Source organism: Rhodnius prolixus, unplaced genomic scaffold (assembly GCF_049639745.1).
Source record: "Rhodnius prolixus isolate KJV_2025 unplaced genomic scaffold, Rpr scaffold_8, whole genome shotgun sequence".
Classification (NCBI taxonomy): Eukaryota; Metazoa; Arthropoda; class Insecta; order Hemiptera; family Reduviidae; genus Rhodnius; species Rhodnius prolixus.
In genome coordinates this window covers 40036556-40058806 of record NW_027411593.1, presented here as the reverse complement: position 1 = coordinate 40058806, position 22251 = coordinate 40036556, and the positions used below count along the sequence as shown (strand labels likewise).

Here is a 22251-nt window from a genome sequence, read left to right as displayed (position 1 = left end):
AGAGTTCAGGAACAACCATTCCATTCTTAAGGGGTTTTAGGTATATTAGCTTATACCTTAATGTTATGTAGATAGACAAGAGTTTAGGAACTACCATTCCATTCGTAAGGGGTTTTAGGTATATTAGCCTATTATACCTTAATGTTATGTAGATAGAGTTTAGGAACAAGCGATTTTCTCTATTCTTAATGGGTTTTAGGTATATTAACTTCTAACTTAATGATATGTAGATAGACTAGAATTTAGGAACCATTCCATTCTCAAGGGGTTTTAGGTATATTAGCTTATACCGTAATGTTATGTAGATAGAGTGTAGGAACAACCATTCCATTCTTAAGGGGTTTTAGGTATATTAGCTTATACCTTAATGTTATGTAGATAGACAAGAGTTTAGGAACAACCATTCCATTCGTAAGGGGTTTTAGGTATATTAGCTTATACCGTAATGTTATGTAGATAGAGTGTAGGAACAACCATTCCATTCTTAAAGGGTTTTAGGTATATTAGCTTATACCTTAATGTCATGTAGACAAAGATCGACCTGTCAATGGTATTATCGTGCAACCTTAAAGAGATACCTAAAGTTCCATTTTCCCAAGTAAACATCATTTCCCCTGACAAAGAACAATTTACGAACAGAACTTATTGACCTACGCATATATTCAATTTGGGTACCAAATTTTATGGAAATTGTGGGAGCCATTTTTTAGAAAACTGAAAACATGATTCCGTAAAATGGTACTTCCGGTAGACCGAATCTAAAATCTATACGATTACAATATTTCTTTCTCACTTTTAGAGTAAGAGAGCATGGCAACAAATTAATAATCACTTATAATCACTTAATATTAATTGAAAATTTCCAAATATAAATATAATCCATCACAAATCCATCACAATTCAATTAATTCTAATTTATTCATTAGTGTGGGTGGAATCAAATCTGTGGTGAGAACAGTAACGAATACAATTGATAATTGAATTGATAATTAAATTATCACATTATCCTTTACATTCCTTGTAACTTGATTATGCCCAAGTGGAGTTCTTTTGTCACTGAAGTGTATAAATACCCACAATACATGAAAAAAATTCGTGTACCCATATAGAAACCATTGCTGAATACAATTTATCCCATCGTATCCAGCAAGATCTCACATTTAGACGTCATTCTCTCTCTCTCTCTCTCAAAGTTACATCGAACTTTCAAGATTTATTTGATGACTTCAATTAGTTTAGTAGCAAATAGAAGGACACCACAGGAAAAGCTTCGTCTATCGTGGAAACTCCTTCATAAATCATAAAATAAAATCAACTCTTAATCGGAAATTGAGGTATCCACAAACTAAAAATCTGGTATGAACCCCACACTATTTTTGAGGTTCTAACTTACAAAATTGTGGGTATCCGCAAAACTGCTAACTTTAAAAAAAACAATTCGATTCCTACCAACACTGTGCAATGTCAGAATAGTAGTAAGAGAAAGACAAAAAACAAACATCCATATCGACCAATCAAATGACGTAAATAGTTCTGATTTGAGCTTAGGACCGGCAACTCTAATCTGCAAAAGTTACTGATTACGTCACCATTAGTTATTTTAGTCTACTACCCACAAACATCCAGAAAAACAAATTAATTATTGTTTTTTTACTATTTGTAGTGAGTTTAATTATTTCTTAATTATAGTTTTGATAGGCTTCTTCATAACTTTTGTAAATTACTATAGTTTTGTTAGGCTTCTTCAAAACTATTTAAAATATACAGGCTGTTCATTTTAAGACGGCTCAAATGCATTTCATGCTTAAACGGTTGTGATCTGAGCAAAAAAATGGTAGAGGAAAAATTTGTTGCCAGTCACTTCTAGTTTCAGAATATGTAACTTGATTTTGTGAGTCCTACCCGCATACGCGGCTGACGCGCGACCAAAAGTGAGGGTCGCAGTTGACCCCTATTTTCATATACACAGTTTTAAAGAGTATAAAAAGTTATGAAAGAAACCGGAAACCGCAATTCGATATCTTTAAAATTAAAGGTGGTGGTTTCCAATTTGTTTGGTAATTAAACGCAACTCTCCCAAAATTACCAAGTAATTATTAAACCTTCTTGTTTGTAACAGATGTAAAATTAATTTTTAGCCATTTTGTGTATGCTTGAGAACAACTAAAGCTCTTAACATTTGATTTTTCTTAGAAAAATCACTCGGAAAACGACTTATTACCACGATATTAAGAAAAATACTAGCTTTACTGCCTTGGCAATATTTTTAGTAGAAATGGGATGAAAAAATACATAAAAATGGCCTATCGCGTGCTCTTGTTTCTCTTTGATAATAAGTTAAAAAATTGAAATATGATTAATAAATACCAGATTTTGAAATGGCCTAGCACCTTTAATTTTGAAGATATCGAATTGCGTTTTCCGGTTTCTTTCATAACTTTTTATACTCTTTAAAACCTTGTATAAGAAAATAGGGGTCAACTGCAAACCCTCACTTTTGGTCGCGCATCAGCCGCGTATGCGGGTAGGAATCACAAAATCAAGTCACATATTCTGAAACTAGAAGTGACGGGCAACAAATTTTTCCTCTACCATTTTTTGCTCAGATCAACCGTTTAAGCATGAAATGCATTTGAGCCGTCTTAAAATGAACACCCTGAATACATTTTCTCCCAAGATTTGTATTCTTATCTGGCGAACTCGTTTTAGGTCTATCAATTCACATTAGTTTGTTAAGGAAAAAAAATTGGAAATTTCAAAATAAGTTTCTGAGGTTTTCCAAAAAAATTTGATTCGCTTCGATCGCTGATATTTTTTTGGAACTGCTATCAATACAGCTTCTTATTTTTTTTATCCTATATCCAATAAAATAACAACAGCACCCTGAAACAATGAAGTTAAACAAACAACAGGTAAACCGGATATACCCCTTTTTCTACAATGTTTGTCGTGTTTGAAATATAAGCCTTCAACAAGTTATCCATAAAAACCCTACTTACATTTGATATATTTTTCATATTTCCATAGAGAATCGTGTTTATATATATCCTCCTCCTCCTTCTCTCCGACCGAGTAATGCAAATTTGATTTCCCAAGTTGCATTTAAAATTTCTCTATCTCTTTTTTTCCTTTATCGAGAAAATTATACGTCTTTCTTTCTGCAAAAACTTCGCTTTCCTTTAGTAAAAAGAAAATAGGAGGGGGAAAAAAGTAATAGTAGTTTCCACCTTTTTCCAAGTTGTATCATCAATTTCCTTTTGCTGCATCTCTGCTGGATAAGTTACCTTGATATACTTGAATCTTTAATGTGGGTGCTCGCATTAAACTGTATTTAGTTGGCCAATGTAAGTTTCGAGAGGTAGTAATAGTTGGCTAGTTAATGGGAAAGAAGATTACAGGAAAAGTTTTTCTATTTTAGAGGAAAATTTAATAAACATTTGCAGTGACCACTCACACGACTTTTAGTTACTACAAATCCCAAGGTTCTAACCCACAAAGTTTTCTTTGAAACTTCTAACTATTGAATCAAATTAATTCTTACCAACTTAATTTTGATGCTTAATTTCATTCTTCAAGTTCAAGAAAAAGAAAGATATTGCCAGTTTTAGTGATAATCTCTAATTCATTTTATTGCCAAGCTTTCGACTTAGAAACTAGATCATCTTCAGGGCTTGTGCTTATTAAGAATGTTTTACATTATGGGTGTTAACCTTAAAGATTGGTACGTCTTCTGTTCTGACAGTTTATGCAAAGGGCAGCATACATACCAACATTTCAAAACTCTGGACGAAAGCTTGGCAATAAAAAAAAATATATATATATCTATTATTGTCATAGCCAATAATCTTTCATACCCTTTAATGATTAATGAATCAATCATCAAAAAAAGATGAACAATACTCTATAATTATGTAGCTTGTACGACCTTTCATCATTGTGAGGGTATCCCAATCCAGCTCTCTGTTGATTTTCGCTAAATATGTGGGTCCCAAAAGTGATGTAATTAAATCACTAAATAAAAATTGTAAGTGTCAAGGCAGCGCCACGTACACTGGAAATGGCACTTTAGAGTAAAATCTAACCACCTCACATTTCCAGAAGTGCCATTGCTGGAAAATTGTTTCAAACATAAGTTATAGATAGATTTTCATTAACCGGAAATCTTGAAAAACTGAAAATAAAATCAGTAAAGTGGTATTTCTGATTGGAAAATTTAGACAGACACCTTATTCTCGCAACTCGTACGAAATGGCGACGAAATATGAATATTTCTCCGTTTTGTATTTATTTATTTATTTTTCTTCTTCTTCTTCTTCTTCTATTTTGAGTTTCGGTGGAGAGACACGTGGACCTGATTGTTAAAGTTTCCATTTACGAAAGAGAAAGGATAAAAAGAAACGAGAATTTTGTAAAAGTTCTATGACAAGTTTTGATTGGCTGTACCCAGGTGTTTCAGAGAGCTGGAAATTCATTGGACGTAAATAAATACGTAAATCGGTGCCTTGATAGTTGTTTCTAAACTTTCTGAATGGGTGCCCTTTCATCTTATTCAAAATAAATCGCCACGCCCCCTGCAGTTTTTTTTAAATTTTATTTACAACAGTTGATTTGATTAATTTAATGCAACAATATTCGACAATTCGAAAAAATTTGAACTCAAGTGAACTCACAAATCTTTTCTCACTAAAATTTACCAAAGTTCCGGTCTACACATTTTTCCTCAAATTATAAATTTCAAAATATATATTTGATCTTTTTCTTGTAATATATAGTTCGTGAATCCATGGATTACAATATTGTAAGATTAGAGGGGAGTCTATACTTCTAGAACTAGTCCCAAAACTAGTTCTCCTAGAAGACAAATTATTTGAATGAAAGTTGTAGTTCTGCGTAAATGAAATGTAATTTGGGAGTTCGGAAACAAAAATCGTCTAAACTTCTTTCTAAAATCATCAATTTTTTTTTTTTAAAAATTAGTAACCTATTATTTCCGGTATAGCGATTTTTTGCGAACTCAGAATTTGAGCAACTCATTTTATCCTCTTTAATAATATTCAAACTCAAGATCATTCTGGTTAAGCTGCACTTTATAACTAAGTCTTCCCAATTTTTGCTGTCCAAAATCAACAGGCTGCACGTGGACTAATTGACAAATCTAATTTGATACTCACACTAGCTCTAATTCTAAAAACTTCTAACTGACAAATTTCCGTTTAATGAACGTTAGTTGCCTTCACTTTTGAGTAATGTAATTGCCTATTATTTTTTTTCAGGCTGGCTGTACGTCCAACTACCAATTAGTACACTTTTAAGTATTGCGTAGCAATTACTAGAACCGTTTTTAAATTACTTTTTGTATTCCCAAATAAAATTAATAGGCCTAGGTAGTCCCAGGAATTCCTGTGGGTTCCTTCACGGGCACCTGAAGAAACTTGATCTGGGAAGGCACCAGTAGATCCTTTGTGGACATAGTGAAAACTCCATACGCCTCCTGTAGATTTAGACATTTTGCGAAGTTATTAGGTGCTGTAGTGGGATATACTCACCTTAGCTCCCTCTCAAATCCAAGAGATTTCCAAATATTTTGGACTGAAAGGAGTTTTGTAAAAGTCTAGCCTTTCTTCTAGCTCCAGTAAGCGGAGCCCTATAATCTTGAAGGTCTCGGTGCATCACTATATCCCGTTAAAAAAATAAATAAATATAAGTAATAGGGTTTTCGATTAAAAGAAATAACTAAACAAATCGTTCGATTAAAAATTTAATTATATCCAAAGCCACAATCCGTAAAAAATGAATTTTCATAAAATTAACGCAAAAATTTATTTTATAATAGATAAATACTAAACTTACAACCAGTACATCGATCACTATTCCTCTATTTGAAACAGGCATAATTCTTCTAAAGCCAATTTACTATTACAATCGAATTTACTTACAAAGTCAATTAATTCACTGATAATTTCAAACAAACGATTTTTATAATATTCATTTGTATCGATAACCTTTAACACAATATCATTCCTATCGTTGAATAAACAAGATTTAAATCGATCATCATTAGCAATTATTTGTGATAAAACATCTACTGGTAGTTGGATAAAATGTAAAATTGCAATCGTTTGACATAAAGCCGGTTCTAGTGAGTCATAAATCGATTCAATTAATTCATTAAATTTTAAAAATTTCTCAGGATTTTCATTGAATTTTCTCATTACATTAGTGAAACTACTGTAATAATGTTTTAATAAAAATTTTAAATTCAATTTTCCAAATTTTGTTCCACTATTTAAAAATAGTAACATCATGAGATCTAAAGCCGGCGGATTGTAGGCTATAATCTGGAAATCAACTAAAACAGCATCTTCTACTTGATCATTTCCGTTATATTTAAACATAATATTGTTACACCATAAATCTAGATGACTTAAACAATTACGATGAAATTTTGATGGTTTTAAATGTTCCGGCATTTTATGCATTATTTTTGTGATCTTTTTGCGCATCTTCAACGATAAATGACTGAAATGTTTATCTAGTATTGCTTTGGTAGCTTTTATTGTAGTTATCATGTGTTTATGTCCCGGATGTCCATCTAGATCACAGAACCAGCAGTTAAATTTCAGTTCATCAAATTCTTCGTATAGTGTTTTTCTCAGTTTAGCGTTCTCAAATAGAAAAGAACTAGCATGAAATTCAGCCAATGATTTTAAAGCACATTTACAATGTTCTAAATCAAATCTCTCAATAAGATTTGTGGTTCTATAGCCATATTTTTCTAAATTTTCTAGAATTATTTTCTGTTCATCTACAAAATAACAATTCGGAGTTACTCTTCTATTTTTTAAAAAGTAATTTTTTAGATTACCATATAGCGTTTTATAGAAAAATGTCTCCTTTAAAAATGCACCTGTATTTACGGCCAGCTCTCGGTGGAATTCATTGATTGGTAAAGATTTTAGAAAAAATGACACCTGTATAGTTTCTCCATTGTCCAGCAGTAGTTTACACCATAGTTTGGATGATGCTCCTAACAATCCTTTCGTAGAATCGGCCGTTTCTTTCACGTTATAAGCGATTAATTGAAAACTATCACTTTGTAAATATTTCTCTGTCACGATTTTACACACTTCTTCACTTATTTTAGCCATGAGTTCGCTCAGTGTCTTGTAACTCACTTTTAGGCAGAGTTTAGTTTGTAATGGTTAAGATAGACGTAATATAAAGTTATGGATACTCTGGCTGGCCTTTTATGTCATAAATATAATCACAAAATGATAAAGAAATGAAATATGAAGCTAAAAATGATCCAAACTAATTTACTAATTCATTAGCTAAAAATGATTACTACCTTAACTAAATATTTCATGGTAATGTACAAACTAGAATTACTATCGTGAGTCTTAAGTGTAGACATTGGCAACGTAAAGAAAAATCTGTAGAAATTGGAAGAACTCCTGTCAAGGAAACGCGAACCAGATAGTTTTCCACTAATTGTGTAACAGATAAAAAAATTGTCTTTAATTTCCCACAATTTTCATTTCAATATTGCCACTATTTTGATGGGGGTAGAGATTAGTGTGTGAAATATGAAATGTTACACAATAATTTATTAGCTAACTTTATTTTAGTGTATGGGTTACCCACACACTAGACTTAAAAGACAAGCAATAACAAAACGTGTTAAACTTCTTTACAGACTTCTTGGACGAAGCTCCAAATTGACCATTGAACTCAAACGCTTAATATACAACACTATCCTCAAACCTATGTGGACTTACAGGACTAGAGCTGTGGGGTTCAGCCAAACCTACAGACATACGGACTGTACAAGACATTTCAGTCAAAACTACTGCCGACAGATAGTTGACGCTCCTTTCTACGGTGACTAACCTCACTCTTCACTACGACCTCAACATTCCCTTTATAGACCAACTCGCCAAGACTAAATACCAAAAATTCCACACTACTCTCTCGACCAGCTCTAATCCTCTTGTACTGTCTCTCACTTCTTCTGACATCCTTAATACTCCTCGCCGACTGAATCGCCAGTGGCCCCGCGACTTCCTTGTAGGCTGAAGACCTAAATTATTACTCTCCTCTCTCCTCCTCGTATTCTCCTCCTCACATTCTCCTCTCTCCTCCCGCACCAGTTCACCATATTCAGTCTTCATATTTACTTACTGTATACTGTATACAGATTGTAAATAACAAAATAAATTTAAAAAAACAACTTTATTTTCATTTAAAATTAATTAATTAAATAAATAAATGATAAATTATTTAAATAATTATAAATGATTTTAATTAATTTCTTCATTTTTTGGTATTCAGAATGTTTGGATGACTATTCGCTAAAACATGACTCATGCACACATACCTATTAATTTAAAATGCAATTTGATTTTATAATTGTTTTTTTTTTTTTCTGACAATCAATTATCTTGTCAATAAAATTCAATTAACTCAAACGTTAACCAATTTATTGTTTGTAATTTATGGAGAAAATAGATTATTTATTGAATTTCACAGTAATTAGAATTATAGTTTTAATTTTCTCTAATTGGGTATTGCGTTCGTGTTAAATTCTCAACGGAAATGTATTCGTATTAAGATCGCTTCGTGTCGGAAGTGGTTTTTTTCTTTCCACACATGCGCATAACCTTTACTCTCAATCACAAGGTAATCCCACCAATCTATCTGAACCATATTCCTATTTCTCCGGCAGATAAGGTGCGTTACCTTGGACTTTTACTCGACAAGCGCCTTACTTGGAACCCCCATACTCGACTCAAGCGACAGGAACTTTACTAACGTTACCAAATGACCAAAAGACTCCTCGATAATCGCTCCAAATTTTCTTATTACCAACAAAAAGAAAATCTACACAGCTCTACTAGCCCCAATCTGGACATTAGGGCTTGAACTGTACGGTACTGCAAAGCGTTGCAATCTCAATCGCATCTAATCCCTTCAATCGAAAATTCTACGCACAATCCTTAACGCTCCTTTCTACGTAAGCAATCACACTATATACACTGACCTTAAAATCCCATTTGTCCGGGATCTAGCCAAATCCTGTTCGAACCAAATTTCATTCCAAACTTTCCCAACACTTCAACCCGCTCATAAACAATCTATCCCAAACTACTCTTCCCTCGAATCCTCGCCCGAAGACTGAAGCGTCGATGGCCTCGCGATCACCTGATCGCAAGATAAAAAAGGGCATCCTTCGAATTCACTTCAACGGCATCCTGTGTTGGTCGACTCATGATGGTTATCGTTGGATGGCCCTCATTTAAATCTTTCCAGCCATTTTTATTTATGTATTGTTATCCGATTTACTTGTTGCCAATAGGCAGTTGTAAATTAAATAAAGAGAGTTAAAAATTATGAACTGTTTCGTTTAAAATAACAAGCTACTTGTTTAAATAGTATACAACTATGAATTTATATTGGTTTTAGTGACAGTAAAAATATTATAACAAGGATTCAAATTGGTGAGGAATCGGTCCAAAAATAAAAACAACGCGTCTTTTTTGCCAACGTTTCGACAAATATATTGCCTTCTTCAGGGCTTGGCTATGAAAAATAAAATAGTAAATAGAAAACTAGTTTTCTGTAACTCAACCAACCCGCATAGCCACGCCCTGAAGAAGGCAATATACTTGTTGAAACGTTAGCAAAAAAGACGAGTTGTTTTTATTTTTGGACCGATTCCTAGCTAATTTGAATCCTTAATAGTATACAACATTAAAGATACCTGTAGGAAATCAAGGTGTGAGAATAATTTGGACCTCTAGCTTATTAGTAGGAAAAAAATAAAATAAAAAATGCTTTAACTGGATTTAGCTGAACATAGCAGGGTTAAAACTGGGTTAAGTTGGGTTCAGCCAATCCGCAAAAAACTCCTATTTTACGCACTAGTGGCTACAAAAATACATACACATATTCTCTCTTGAATAAACTCCAGAATGGTAATCAACCCATTTCTTAGAATCTCTTCTGTCGTTAAGCCTAAATAACTACAAACTTGGGAAAAACTTTGACAAATTCTGAATTACAGTACATCAACTGTTTATACGGGGCTTGTGCAATGAATAAGTAATATCCATGGCGTTAAATTATAGCCCACCATGTTACTACTTTAGCAAGTTTGGATGAGCTTGTTGTACTTTAAAATCTGTCCACCTTGTGAAAGTTCTTGTGAGATAGGTTAGTAACTTACATAGATTTGTTGTAGCTACAACAGTAGAGGGAAGCCTGTCCAGACAAAGGACAGTCCAAAGTAACAAGCTCCCCTGTAGCTTAGTAAAGTTTCACATCTTCCGCCTTAATCCATTGTTTACTTCCTTCCAACTTGGAATTAGCCAACCAACGACTTGTTTTAGTGAAAGGTTTCATTTGCCTCCGTAGAAATTCATTCTTCCAGAAATATTATGGAATTCTCGTACTAGTTTCTCTAGCTATAATTACAACTACTTCTTAATTAAAAACTTGCTTTTACTAAATGCTAGCTGCTTTAAGCGCCTGAAAGCTTCACTATTACAAAACCTACGTCACTCTCTCCTAGTAAACCCCCGCTAAAATTAGCTTCGTGATAAAAAGTATTCGAAATAAAAAAAAAAAGTAAAAAGTAATCGCCTATTTTTTTCAGGCGGGGCTTAACGTCCAACTACCAATTAGGTGTCGTGGACGGAGGCGACTAGTAAACATACTTTACTATTAAATTTCTTTTATTAACCATTAAATAAAAATCCAAGGCCTGTAGACCGGGGAATCGAACCCAGTACCACAATACATATCAGCTTTGCAGGTCTCACCTCTTAACCGCTCGGCTATCGTAGCGCCCGTATTCAAAATAAATGGGTTTTATCCTCCAGGTGACACGTTTAGAAGCGAGCCGATGTTCCTAAAAAAACTTTTTTTGTAAAATCGGCCGTTTCTTTCACATTATAGGCGATTAATTGAAAGCGATATTTCTCTGATACGATTTTACACACTTTTACAAATATTTTAGACATGAATTCGTTGAATGTCTTAGAATTGTTTTCAGTAAATTCTCAATAATAAAAGTTATGGCACAAACACAAAGACCTATTAGTAAAAATTACTTTTTCGGACTTAAATGACGGAAATATCTGGTAAAATTTGTAAATTTTAAAATCTGGACGATTACAATACGTCGTGTAACTATGAACTCACTACTTCAAAACAAATCGTGTCTCAAATAAACAATTATTACTTTAAAAGATTTGTCTATAAAAACAAAAACCATTAAAACAAGTGAAAATAATTTTTCCATTGTTTCAAAAAAATTGCAGGAGTTGAAAAATGCTCATTTATTTTCTTGCAAATCACTAAAACATTTACAAATACAACTTTTCACCGTTTTTTAAGCAGAGTATAAAAACCAAATTAATAAATCAATTTTTGCAGCACAAAATGAATTTAACTTTGACAAAACAGCTTTGTTAAAAGTTGTTGTATAAAATAGAATAGTTAGATGGCGCGCGTATAGAGTTCAGTTACTTTGTGGCTCTTTGTTGCAGGAAAACGATTTTGTTACTCTTTGTTTGCTTGCAAATTGTTGCTATGCCAACAAGGGCTATGGTTTTTTTTTAATAAATAGAGAATTACAAAGCCTTTTTGATGTAATAAGTAAAGTTTCTATCGTTTTTCACACCAAAGTGTTAAATTAATACTACTATTAAAATAATTATTTTTATTTAATGAAATTTTGGATATTTTAATCATTATTTAGACATATTACTTTTTCGCACATAATTACTCATTTTTGTGACAATTTTAGAAATTTAGGGTTTTGTGTTTTCAGCGGGAATTGGGAGATTGATTGGTTTGCATAAATCAGTGTTGTGAATCTTTTGTTGGTAAATGAGATCAAAGCCGAATACAATAAGCTGATCAGTTCTAAGATCATCTAATTTGTAAATATTTATATAATGATTTTTAACTTATTATTTCACAAATTATTCTGCGTAATTTTCGTGCGGAAAATTATAATAATTCTTCAAGTATATTTGGTTGGCACCAAAGTTTCTTTATTTCTTATCTTTTGTTCCAGATATTAGATAAAAATATGTTTCTAGATTAATTAGTGAAATCCTTTAATAATTCTTGGTTTTTATTGGGAAAAGAATACTTCATCTGCCAGCAACTTTTGCTGCTTCCTGCCTTCTCTTTATCTTCCTGCCCTAAAGGTTTCAATATTGTGTATAACTGGGAAAGCTCATTTTACTTTATTTCCCTTCTGCCCTTTCAGAAGGGTATACAAATAGTGAGAGGGGCATTGTTAAAGGGTTTTCAGTCAGAAGATAATAAGAAAGTAGAATTCTGGCTGTAATTAAAATCTTTCAAGAGAGAATGGTGGGGGAAAAACCGAAAACGGAAGACTTCTTTTAACAAAATAAATTTTTATTATTGCCATAAAATCTCCGTAAAAGCAATGTTTGTCTATCTTTAGATTATAAGCATTTTAAGGCATCAAATTCACATTATTTTAAGAATCAATTCAAATCAATCAAATCAAGTCTGCAATTCTGTGTTGCAAATTATGCAGTTTTTTTTGCCTGATAACAGAAACTTTAAAGAGAAAAAGAGTGTAGTTATGTTTAAATTACAGATAACATTCAAGTGTTATGAATTAAGGATTATCTTGAGGAAGGAATAACTGATTAGGGATTCTGAATTTTTCTACTAGATAGCGTTGATTGAAAAAGATTGGACTGGCAACACTCAAATCGGTTAGAAAGCTGATTAATGTGCGGGTGATTGTTGAGGGGAGACAGATTGGTGTTGTAACCTTTGTTAATTTGTGAATTTAACGAAAGAACACTGAGTGATAGTTTCTGTAGAGGATGATCTTCACTTCTATCCTGTTCTTAGCGCCCCAAGCTCGTTCACTCTCTCGGCCACTTACTGGTGTAAGTTCTAGCAAGTTCAATAACTACACCATGATTGAAAAAGATTGATGTGCTACATCAGCATCTGAAAATATGAATTATGGTCATAGCCAAGATGGGTTTTATGATAAGAGAGTGAGCGTGAGGAACGTATGGACGATGGACCAATGTCTAAAAGAGTCTTAGAAGGAGGAATTTCTAGGAAAGAAATAAGATTGGGCGTTAAGATTTTCCTCCATAAAATGGATGGGGGCCTAGCTTTTCATAGAGACTTTAAGTGCAGGATTAATGGATTGTTAGATAGGGCCAAGGGATACCCTCCTAAGCTGTAGTGTTGGGAAAGTTAGGGATTTACCTCTTTTAGACACCTTTTTACCCAAACTTAGGGGCCGTCAAACTTCCAAAAAGCCCTACCAAAGAAGCTTACTATCTCACACCCCCGCATTAAGCAGAATTAGGCAATCATATTAAACCTTTTGTCCCGAAGTGATACCTACCCAAAAAAAAAAAATCGACTAATAATAAAAATGAAGAAAATACGATTCTGGTAAGCTGATAATGCGTGAACATCTGTACCCCTTTCAGATATACAGTAATTTTTCCTTTGACCAATTTCCCGAGCAGTAACTTTGTCAGATATGAACTTTAGCGCCCACGAACTGATAAAACACTTCGTTTTTCTTTTTTTTACTCAATTTTCCGTTCACCTTTGATGTACATATTTTTTTACTACATGTTATGAAAAATAATTTCAAATGTTATTCCCTACTTATGATGTGGTATTCCCCTACTCTATTAAGTAAGAAAATGTATTTTAGTCGCTTTGATATTCGATTTTAAATTCAAGTTTTGAAGCTCAAAAATTAGATAAAATCTCATTACTTCGTCTTACATACGAGGCTTGAAAAGTGAAAATGAAAGCGCGTATTAGAAATTTCTCCAATATTTCCATCATATTGGATACCCGCTTTTCCTAAAAGCTTCCAAAAGGCTTTCGCGAAACAAATTCTATAGCATTTATTATAACACGAGAATGATAACCCACGTTCATGAGCACTGACTTCATTGATTCGTAGAACTATTTTTACTAAGTGATTTTTCATTAGAAAAACGGCTGCTTAAATTTTACAAAAAAAAAAAAAGAAAAGAAAATAGTTATAAAATGTCAATAGAAAAGCTTTGGTAGTTTTCAATGATTCGGAAAATATTATTGGGAAGGACTAGCCTTGTTGTATGCACAAAATACAGTATCGGTTCCCCTAACCGAATGATATTTGAAATCAACTCTACATATTTAGTAATAATGCATAGTCTTACGGAAATCTTCCACTCACAACTTGATGAAATTTATAGCAAAAGAATGGATGCTACTTCCTAAGGATGAGAGAATTAGATCCATCAACTCTAATCATTACGACAACCCTCTTTTTAATTTATCTTCCTCGCCGCCCCGCGAATCGTTAAAAAGGGAAACCACTATCTTCATCAGATAACGTTTTTAATCATTTCCAATAATAATTAAAAAAGTAATCAAAGTATAAATTAATTTAATCGTTTTTTAATCAGAGGAGAATAATTTAAGTGAAAGAGGCTCTAGCAAAGGAATTAAACTTAATTATCAATTAAAATGGAATAAAAAAGCTTAATAAAATGTTCTGGAGCCTTAGTTAGTGCTTTTATTATGCCCTTCGGTTAATAAAAAATAAACTTATAAAGCTTAAAACATTAAAGATATAAGAGCTATTGGCAGTGACACTAACGAACTTCGTTTCCTCTTATTATATTGTGGTCGTGTCAAATAGGCGGTTTTGAACTTTTACCGGAAACATCGGTTTTTCACGTCCCTGAAGTCCCAAAAAAAGTGTTTGGTCGGTCTGTCTGTGGAGTGTGTAGCCAGAATAACTGAAATTTGAAATTATCGGATCTAACAATGAGTTTCCCAACTGGTAGTGCCGCCTTTACTAAATGACTTTTCCAGTTTTTAGTAAGATTTTTTTCATAAAAATGGCTGGAACGATTTTCTTTTAAATGGGCATTCTTTTTGCCCATTCGAACTACATACTACAACTTTTACATGAAATATTTCCCCAATTTGATTGAAGGGTACTTCTTACCCAGAGTATCTTACAGTTGCATCTTACATTGCCGAGCAGCTTTCGCATCATGTAATTCTAGAATTGCAGTTTTACACTCTGCACTCACTTTGCCTTTTTTGTACCGGTAGCAATAAATAAATAAATAAATAAACACCTATTATACAGGGTGTTCATTTTAAGACGGCTCTTTTTGGCCATTTTTAGCCATTTTGTGTATGCTTGAGAACATTTACAGCTCTTAACATTTGATTTTTCTTAGAAAAATCACTCGGAAAACGGCTTATTTCCCTATATTAAGAAAAATACTAGCTTTACTGCCTTGGCAATGTTTTCAGTAGAAAGGGGATGAAAAAATACATAAAAATGACCTATCGCGTGCTCTTCTTTCTCTTTGATAACAAGTTAAAAACATTGAAATATGATTAATAAATACCAGATTTTGAAATGGCCTAGCATCTTTAATTTTGAAGATAGCGGTTTCCGGTTTCTTTCATAACTTTTTTTACTCTTTAAAACTGTGTATATGAAAATGGGGATCAACTGCGAACCCTTATTTTTGGACGTGCGTCAGCCGCGTATGCGGGCAGGAATCTAAAATCAAGTCACATATTCTGAAACTAGAGGTGACAGGCAACAAATTTTTCCTCTACTATTTTTTGGCTCAGATCAACCGTTTAAGCATGAAATGCATTTCAGCCGTCTTAAAATGGAACACCCTGTATATTAATGAGGGTTAAATATTTAACAAAAATTACAAATTTTGAAAAAATTGGTTGGCTACAGCGATGTTTCATAAACTACGGTTTTGCACAACATACACTTCGATCTATCGATATGTTTTATTTTAATGATTTTTTTTTTCAAGGGAAATCCGGTTTAGGGAAATTCCAGGGAGGGATATGGGTAGGTGAAAATTGGTTTTTCCCTTTTTTTGTCAAGTTTAACGAGCTGCATAATATCAATAAGAGTTAAGTAAACTTTAAAGTTCACTGTTTGAACTATAGTTGCATTTAGAGCCACGAGCATTACAGTAAAAGAACACCTCGCGTGGGTAGTTTACTACTAGTTTTTCTATCTACATTTAATTATGGATTCATTCCATTTTCTCTTCTCCTCCATCTGGATTTATACATTTTAATGCAAGCCCTTCACACTCACTTATGTAAATTGACCTACTTTATAGTTTAGCATTGTATAAATGCATAAATAAACCATGGGCCTTAGGCTTGTGCTGTACAACAACAATGCAAGCCTTTATCCAGGCACAACTCAATACAGTTAACTACATCCAGTCAGCCTGTTCTGACTTATTTCATTTCCTCTAAGACAGAGCACACTCGTGCCAGACAAACAGTTTCCTGTTTCTCGCTAACAATAATTCTCTTCATCTCTCTTTGTAGTTTGCGCTAGTAAACCGTAGGAAAGCACTTATGTGTTACAATAAAACTGGTACTGTAATTCCTCCCAGCTCCTAATGTATATACCCAGCCCAATGTTTACTGGTAATTTCTCGTTTTAAGTAAATTGTAGTCACAGAACAATAAGACTGTAATGCAATTTTGTGAATTCCTCTTTCACTGCCACTGCCTCTGTTATTCTAACTTATTGTTGTAATTATTTTTCCATCAAAGATCACTTTTTACTTGTTCTTGAACTTGTAGAAGTAAGTATTGCAATCGGGAAAATCTGTAATTTTGAGTTTACAGCGGAAATTCAGGATTTTGAGAATCGACGAATTTGAAAAAGGTAATTTTTCTGCAACCATGTAGGAATGTTCTCATTACTCAATTAAAATCAGCTGTGTAATGCCCAACTTTACCTCACTAGTGGGGAAAATTCCCATTAGTGTCACTTTCCTCACTAGTGAGTGAAAAAACTTTATTGTGCTTCCATGATATAAGAAGTTTTGTTATTAAATATTTTCTGTAAAACTTTAATAAGCTTATTTAAATTTATTTTATCTAAATAATTAAAAAACGAATATTAAAAAATAAAATAAAAATTGAAAGGAATATAGAAATAAAAATAATACTTTAATAAATAATTAGATGTTTTTAATTATAACAGTTAAAAAGGTTATAGTGTTACCTTACAGAAATTTAAAATGGATTCTAGTGATTCCTGTTTAGTTTTTTTTAGTTAATAACCCTAATGGTTGCCGAAAAAGTATAATATTTAACTCGAGTGTAAAGTATTTTCCTCACACTCGGCAATTTGCACTTGCACTCACCTCGCTTCGCTCGCTCGTGCGTGCAAACCCTGCCTCGTGTGAGGAAAAGTACTAACTTTCCGCACTTGTTAAATAAATAACTATTTCAAAAATTGCCTTTTGCTGAAAGCCATAACTAGAAAATTTTTTTGAATTTCATCTTGATGCCTTACAGTGGACCTTGTTTTAAGGTTTTTCAAAAAAAAAATTACCCAACCGGAAGTCCCACTTTACTGAATCTATTTTCAAGATTCTCTTTTTTTTTCTTTTTTTGTTTGCAAAAATGACGCAAATTGATTTTCTTTAAATATTGTATTCCGATTTTCACCTTGACTTTTTTTTTATTTTTTGGTTTTGAATCCACACTTTTCGTAACGCATAAATCATTCGCATATTATCCAGGAAAATTCAACTTAAGATGGGATCATGGAGGCGGTGAATTTACGTTCTTCTCTAAAGCACTTTATTATTATTACACTACTTTGTGGTCTTAACTGTGAGGTAAAGTAACCCTCTATTTTTTTTCCAGGCGGGGCTTAACGTTGAACTTTTCCAAATTAGGTTTTATGTTATCAACTCTTTGTAATAACGGAAACCTATTAAATAGAGTTGCCCTTCCGAATGATGAATTGCCACGTTAATCTTCAATAAAAGTTACAGTCGAAGTTTAAACTGAATTTTCAAGTTTGAGCTTCCATAGAACGATTTGAGAAAATAATCAATAGAATGTTAAACTGGGAAACAGTAGGAAAGGGTAGAAAAATGAGGACTGATAAGTCTTTGTTAAATGGGGCGCAGAAAAACCAATTTTATCCTGCCAGAAAGCTGGGGGGAAGATTTTAACAAATTAGCCTCATTACGTGAAGACTTGATTAACTCTGAAAATCATTAATCACTTACTTTATTGGAATCAATAGTAAGTAAGGCAGGTTTTCCTTTTGTCTCGAACGAACTAAAATTAACAGAAGTTATCGACTACTTTAAAGACAAATAGACTAATAGACTAATAATCTAATAGACCAATAGACCAACGATCTAATCTTTCTCTTAATAACTTAAAACGACTGATATTCACTTCTGTACTAAAAACCATCCTGTACCTGAGTTTTTGAACTGTATAGGGTTCAACGAAACTCTCCAATCTTCAAATTCAGTTGCCAAATCTCCACACTGTCGTTAAATAGCTCTATTTTCTGTTTCAAATCTATCCCATCCACTCAGACTTAAGAGTTTCCGTTTGTTAGACCTGGTTGTTTGAACTCGTTATAAAATAACTTTCATCCGAACTTTAATCGCATCCATCCGTCAGGCTAAAGAAATTCTTGGCCTGTCAAAAATGGCTATAGTTGGTTTTAGCAGGTCCCGGATCCGCCAGATGGTTCAGTTATTGAGTGGACATGCGAATTTAGCGTACCATCTTTTCAAATGCGGCCTTATCCAGTCTCGCCAATCTGCGCTGGCTGTGGTGAGTCCAATGAGACTGTGCGGCACTTTGTAGAGTTGTGTCCCGTTTATTCTAGAACTAGATTTCTCGTCTTCGGAAGGTCAAATGTCTCCCTATCGGAGATTGTAGCTTTACCAGAACTTTCTAGGTTTATTCAGTGGGCGATTGAGTCGCCATGCTCCCTAGTGTCCTGTTTCTACTTAGTTTATTGTATTGGCATCTGGCAAACTTTAGCCGGATTTGTTGTTTTAAAGCCCCGGTATCTCTCAAGAGATGATGGGTGGGTGGGAAACAATGTGCATTTTGGATTGCCTGCGTTCCTTCCCCTTTTTGGTGGAACCGCCCTTCTAATACTACCTACAATCTAATTGCATACATCATCACATCACATTTTAGTCTATATCATTTTCCTAGGCGATTAAAACGCCAGTGGCTTTGCGATTTTTCTCTCCTCTGAAGTTATCGTAGAGGTTACTTAGTGAGTATTACCTCTGGGGGTAATTTCACCCCGCAGTTAGTGAGTGTTCAGTACAGTCCATGTTATTATTATTGTTACCAATAGTGCAGCTAGCGTAACTTTCAAAATAATTAAATTTTTTTAAAAAATATTAATATTTGTATAAACGCTTCTTTCTACGGTGACTAACCTCACTCTTCACATCGTCCTCAACATTCTCTTCATAGACCAACTCGCCAAGACTAAATACCAAAAATTCCATACTACTCTCTCGACCAGCTCTAATCCTCTTGTACTGTCTCTCACTTCTTCTGACATCCCTAATACTCCTCGCCGACTGAATCGCCAGTGGCCCCGCGACTTCCTTGTAGGCTGAAGACCTAAATCATTATTCTCTTATCGCTCCTCTCTCCTCCTCACACTCTCCTCCCCACATTCTCCTCTCTCCTATAGAAAGTGCTACCGCTGGGTAGTTTCTCTCCTCCTGCTCACCTCCCGCACCAGTTCATCGCTCTATCCATATTTACATCCCTAATACTCCTCGCCGACTGAATCGCCAGTGGCCCCGCGACTTCCTTGTAGGCTGAAGACCTAAATCATTATTCTCTTATCGCTCCTCTCTCCTCCTCACACTCTCCTCCCCACATTCTCCTCTCTCCTATAGAGAGTGCTACCGCTGGGTAGTTTCTCTCCTCCTGCTCTCCTCCCGCACCAGTTCAATTATACTCTCCATATTTACTGATTGAATACAATGTATAGAGATTGTAAATTACAAAATAAAATATTATTTTAAATAAAAAGTTACCACTTTTTAAAAAGTAACTTAAACAAATAAATAAAAGCAAAATAGAATAAATAAAGCTTACTTACCCTCGCCTATATTTTACAATATTGTTTTTACATTAAATTTTATTGCATTAAATCCGCCTTTTTAATACTTTTTTTTTTTCTTTTATTACTGTAATTCTCATAAAACGTTTTAATCGAATAAATAAACTATACCAGCATTAAAAGGATTAAAGGGCTATTGGAAATTATAAAGATAGGATATATTTTTAACCAACGCCATTTTGGCTAAAATGAAAACTTGCACAATAATTATAAAATAAACAGGATGAATCAGCGACAAAGTTTATAAAAAAAAAAAAAAAACGAGAACAGTTTAAACAAAGAGATTGTGTAAACAGAGAGTGCTGAATATACAATGCATGTACATACATGCAGCAGCTAATCTTTTATTTATTTATTTATTTTAAAAAAAGCACATGAACTTAAAGCGAAATTAGTCGATACAAGCGTTTAATAAGCTTATGCTAATGTTTGAACAGAATAATTCCAAAAAATCGCCGAAACTCATCATTTTATTATTCTGATTTAATATTATGTTCGCTTTCGAGGCGAAGATTTCAGCTTGCTAATTAATATACTAACATAAATACTTCTACAATTGGCTGGCATCTTGTTTTCTTTTAAAGGCTTTTTTCCAGAAATTGCTTTTTAAGGGGAGGGGGGCTTTTAGTGCATTGCTAGGATGCACCTTTTTTGGAGCATCTTTTGAAAGGGTACTTCAATTTAGATCTTTCAATAATATATATATAAAAAAAAAAACTTAAGGTGCAAAATTTGAAAAAAGTGCTTAACCGGAAATGCTACCTAATATTGTTCGTAATGAAAAATGTGGTTTGATCCCTCAGTGCTGGAAAATATCGCTGATCTTTGGCCGGTTTTGGATCTTCATCCATTGTCAGAGATATATTACTCAGTTTCGTGTACAGAATTTAACTTCATTTAAGTTTCCGTCTCAAATTTTCGCTTGTTGATTGTATGAAGGACGTTAAATTTATTTTGTTATTTAAATGAAATTCTAGTCAAATAAGTTTCATAAATTTGAGTTCACGATTTAAAACAAAAAAGTGTTTTACGATTCATTAAAATTTAAATTTTTTATATTTAAATTAATTTATTTACTAAAAGTTTGCACTGGTTAGTGCGTTGTATTGTCGCTACTATAAAAACAACTATTATTTGGCCCATAAATTTAAAATTGAGCCTAAAATGTTTAAAATAAACTACTTCTTCAACTAATTAGAGAACTACTATAATTTTCTCTGCCACTAAAATAAGGTTCATTGTTTTGTTTCAGATATGCAGTTCTCAATGATGGTGAGTACCTGTGACCTATCAACATTGGTTGAATAGTCACATATTTACCTTGTTTGAAACTACTCCTAGCAATAACTAATCGATACTCTGAAATTGAAATATACCTTTCATACGAAAATCACAATTACGACTTAATAAATCAGAGAAATATTCATTATTAAAAATATTAATATGTACACAAAATTGTTAATTTTAATATTTATTAATAAATTAACAAATTAACGTAACTCTAATTAACAAGTAATGTCGCAATGAACTCGAAACCAGTTAGTAAATACCAATTTTCTGACAAAATTAATTTCAGAATTTAAATTCTAATTTCTGATCAATATTATAATTTCAGCTTAAGCTACAATGGAACAATTTTAATTTAGGAACAATACGAGGGTCGTTTGAAAAGTCCGTGCAAAAATAAAAACTACTTAATTTTTTGGGGTAAACCTTTATTTTTCAACATAGTCTCCTTTTAGGCTTATACACTTCGTCCAACGCTGCTCTAGTTTGTTGATCCCTTCCGAATAATAGGATTTGTCCAAGTCTGAAAAATAGCCATTCGTTTCTGCAATCACCCACCTCCTCGTTTGAATAGAATCTTTTTCCCGCCAGCCATTTCTTCATATTGGGGAACAAATAGTAGTCCGAGGGAGCCAAGTCTGGAGAATAGGGGGGATGTGAAACGAGTTTGAACCCTATTTCCATTAATTTTGCGACCACAACTGCTGAGGTGTGAGCTGGTGCGTTGTCGTAATGGAAAAAGACTTTTTTGTGGGCCAATCGAGGGCGTTTTTCTTGCAGCTCGGTTTCAAACGGTCCAATAACGATGAATAATATGCACCTGTAATAGTTTTACCCTTTTCCAGATAGTCGATGAGGATTATTCCTTGCGAATCCCAAAAGACAGTCGCCATAATCTTTCCGGCCGAAGGAACGGTCTTCGCCTTTTTTGGCGCAGATTCCCCCTT

At 33.4% G+C, this 22251-nt stretch overlaps 2 protein-coding genes across 3 annotated transcripts in view; both read right to left on the bottom strand.

The window, feature by feature from the left end:
- Positions 1-22251, bottom strand: part of LOC141451503 (neuropeptide CCHamide-1 receptor-like) — a 202730-nt gene that overhangs the window by 50926 nt on the left and 129553 nt on the right. The gene's annotated exons all lie outside the window — the stretch shown is intronic.
- LOC141450625 (uncharacterized) lies at positions 5750-7706 on the bottom strand. The gene has a single exon (XM_074121212.1). The coding sequence runs from the start codon at positions 7146-7148 to the stop codon at positions 5868-5870; it is 1281 nt and encodes a 426-aa protein (XP_073977313.1). The 5' UTR covers positions 7149-7706; the 3' UTR covers positions 5750-5867.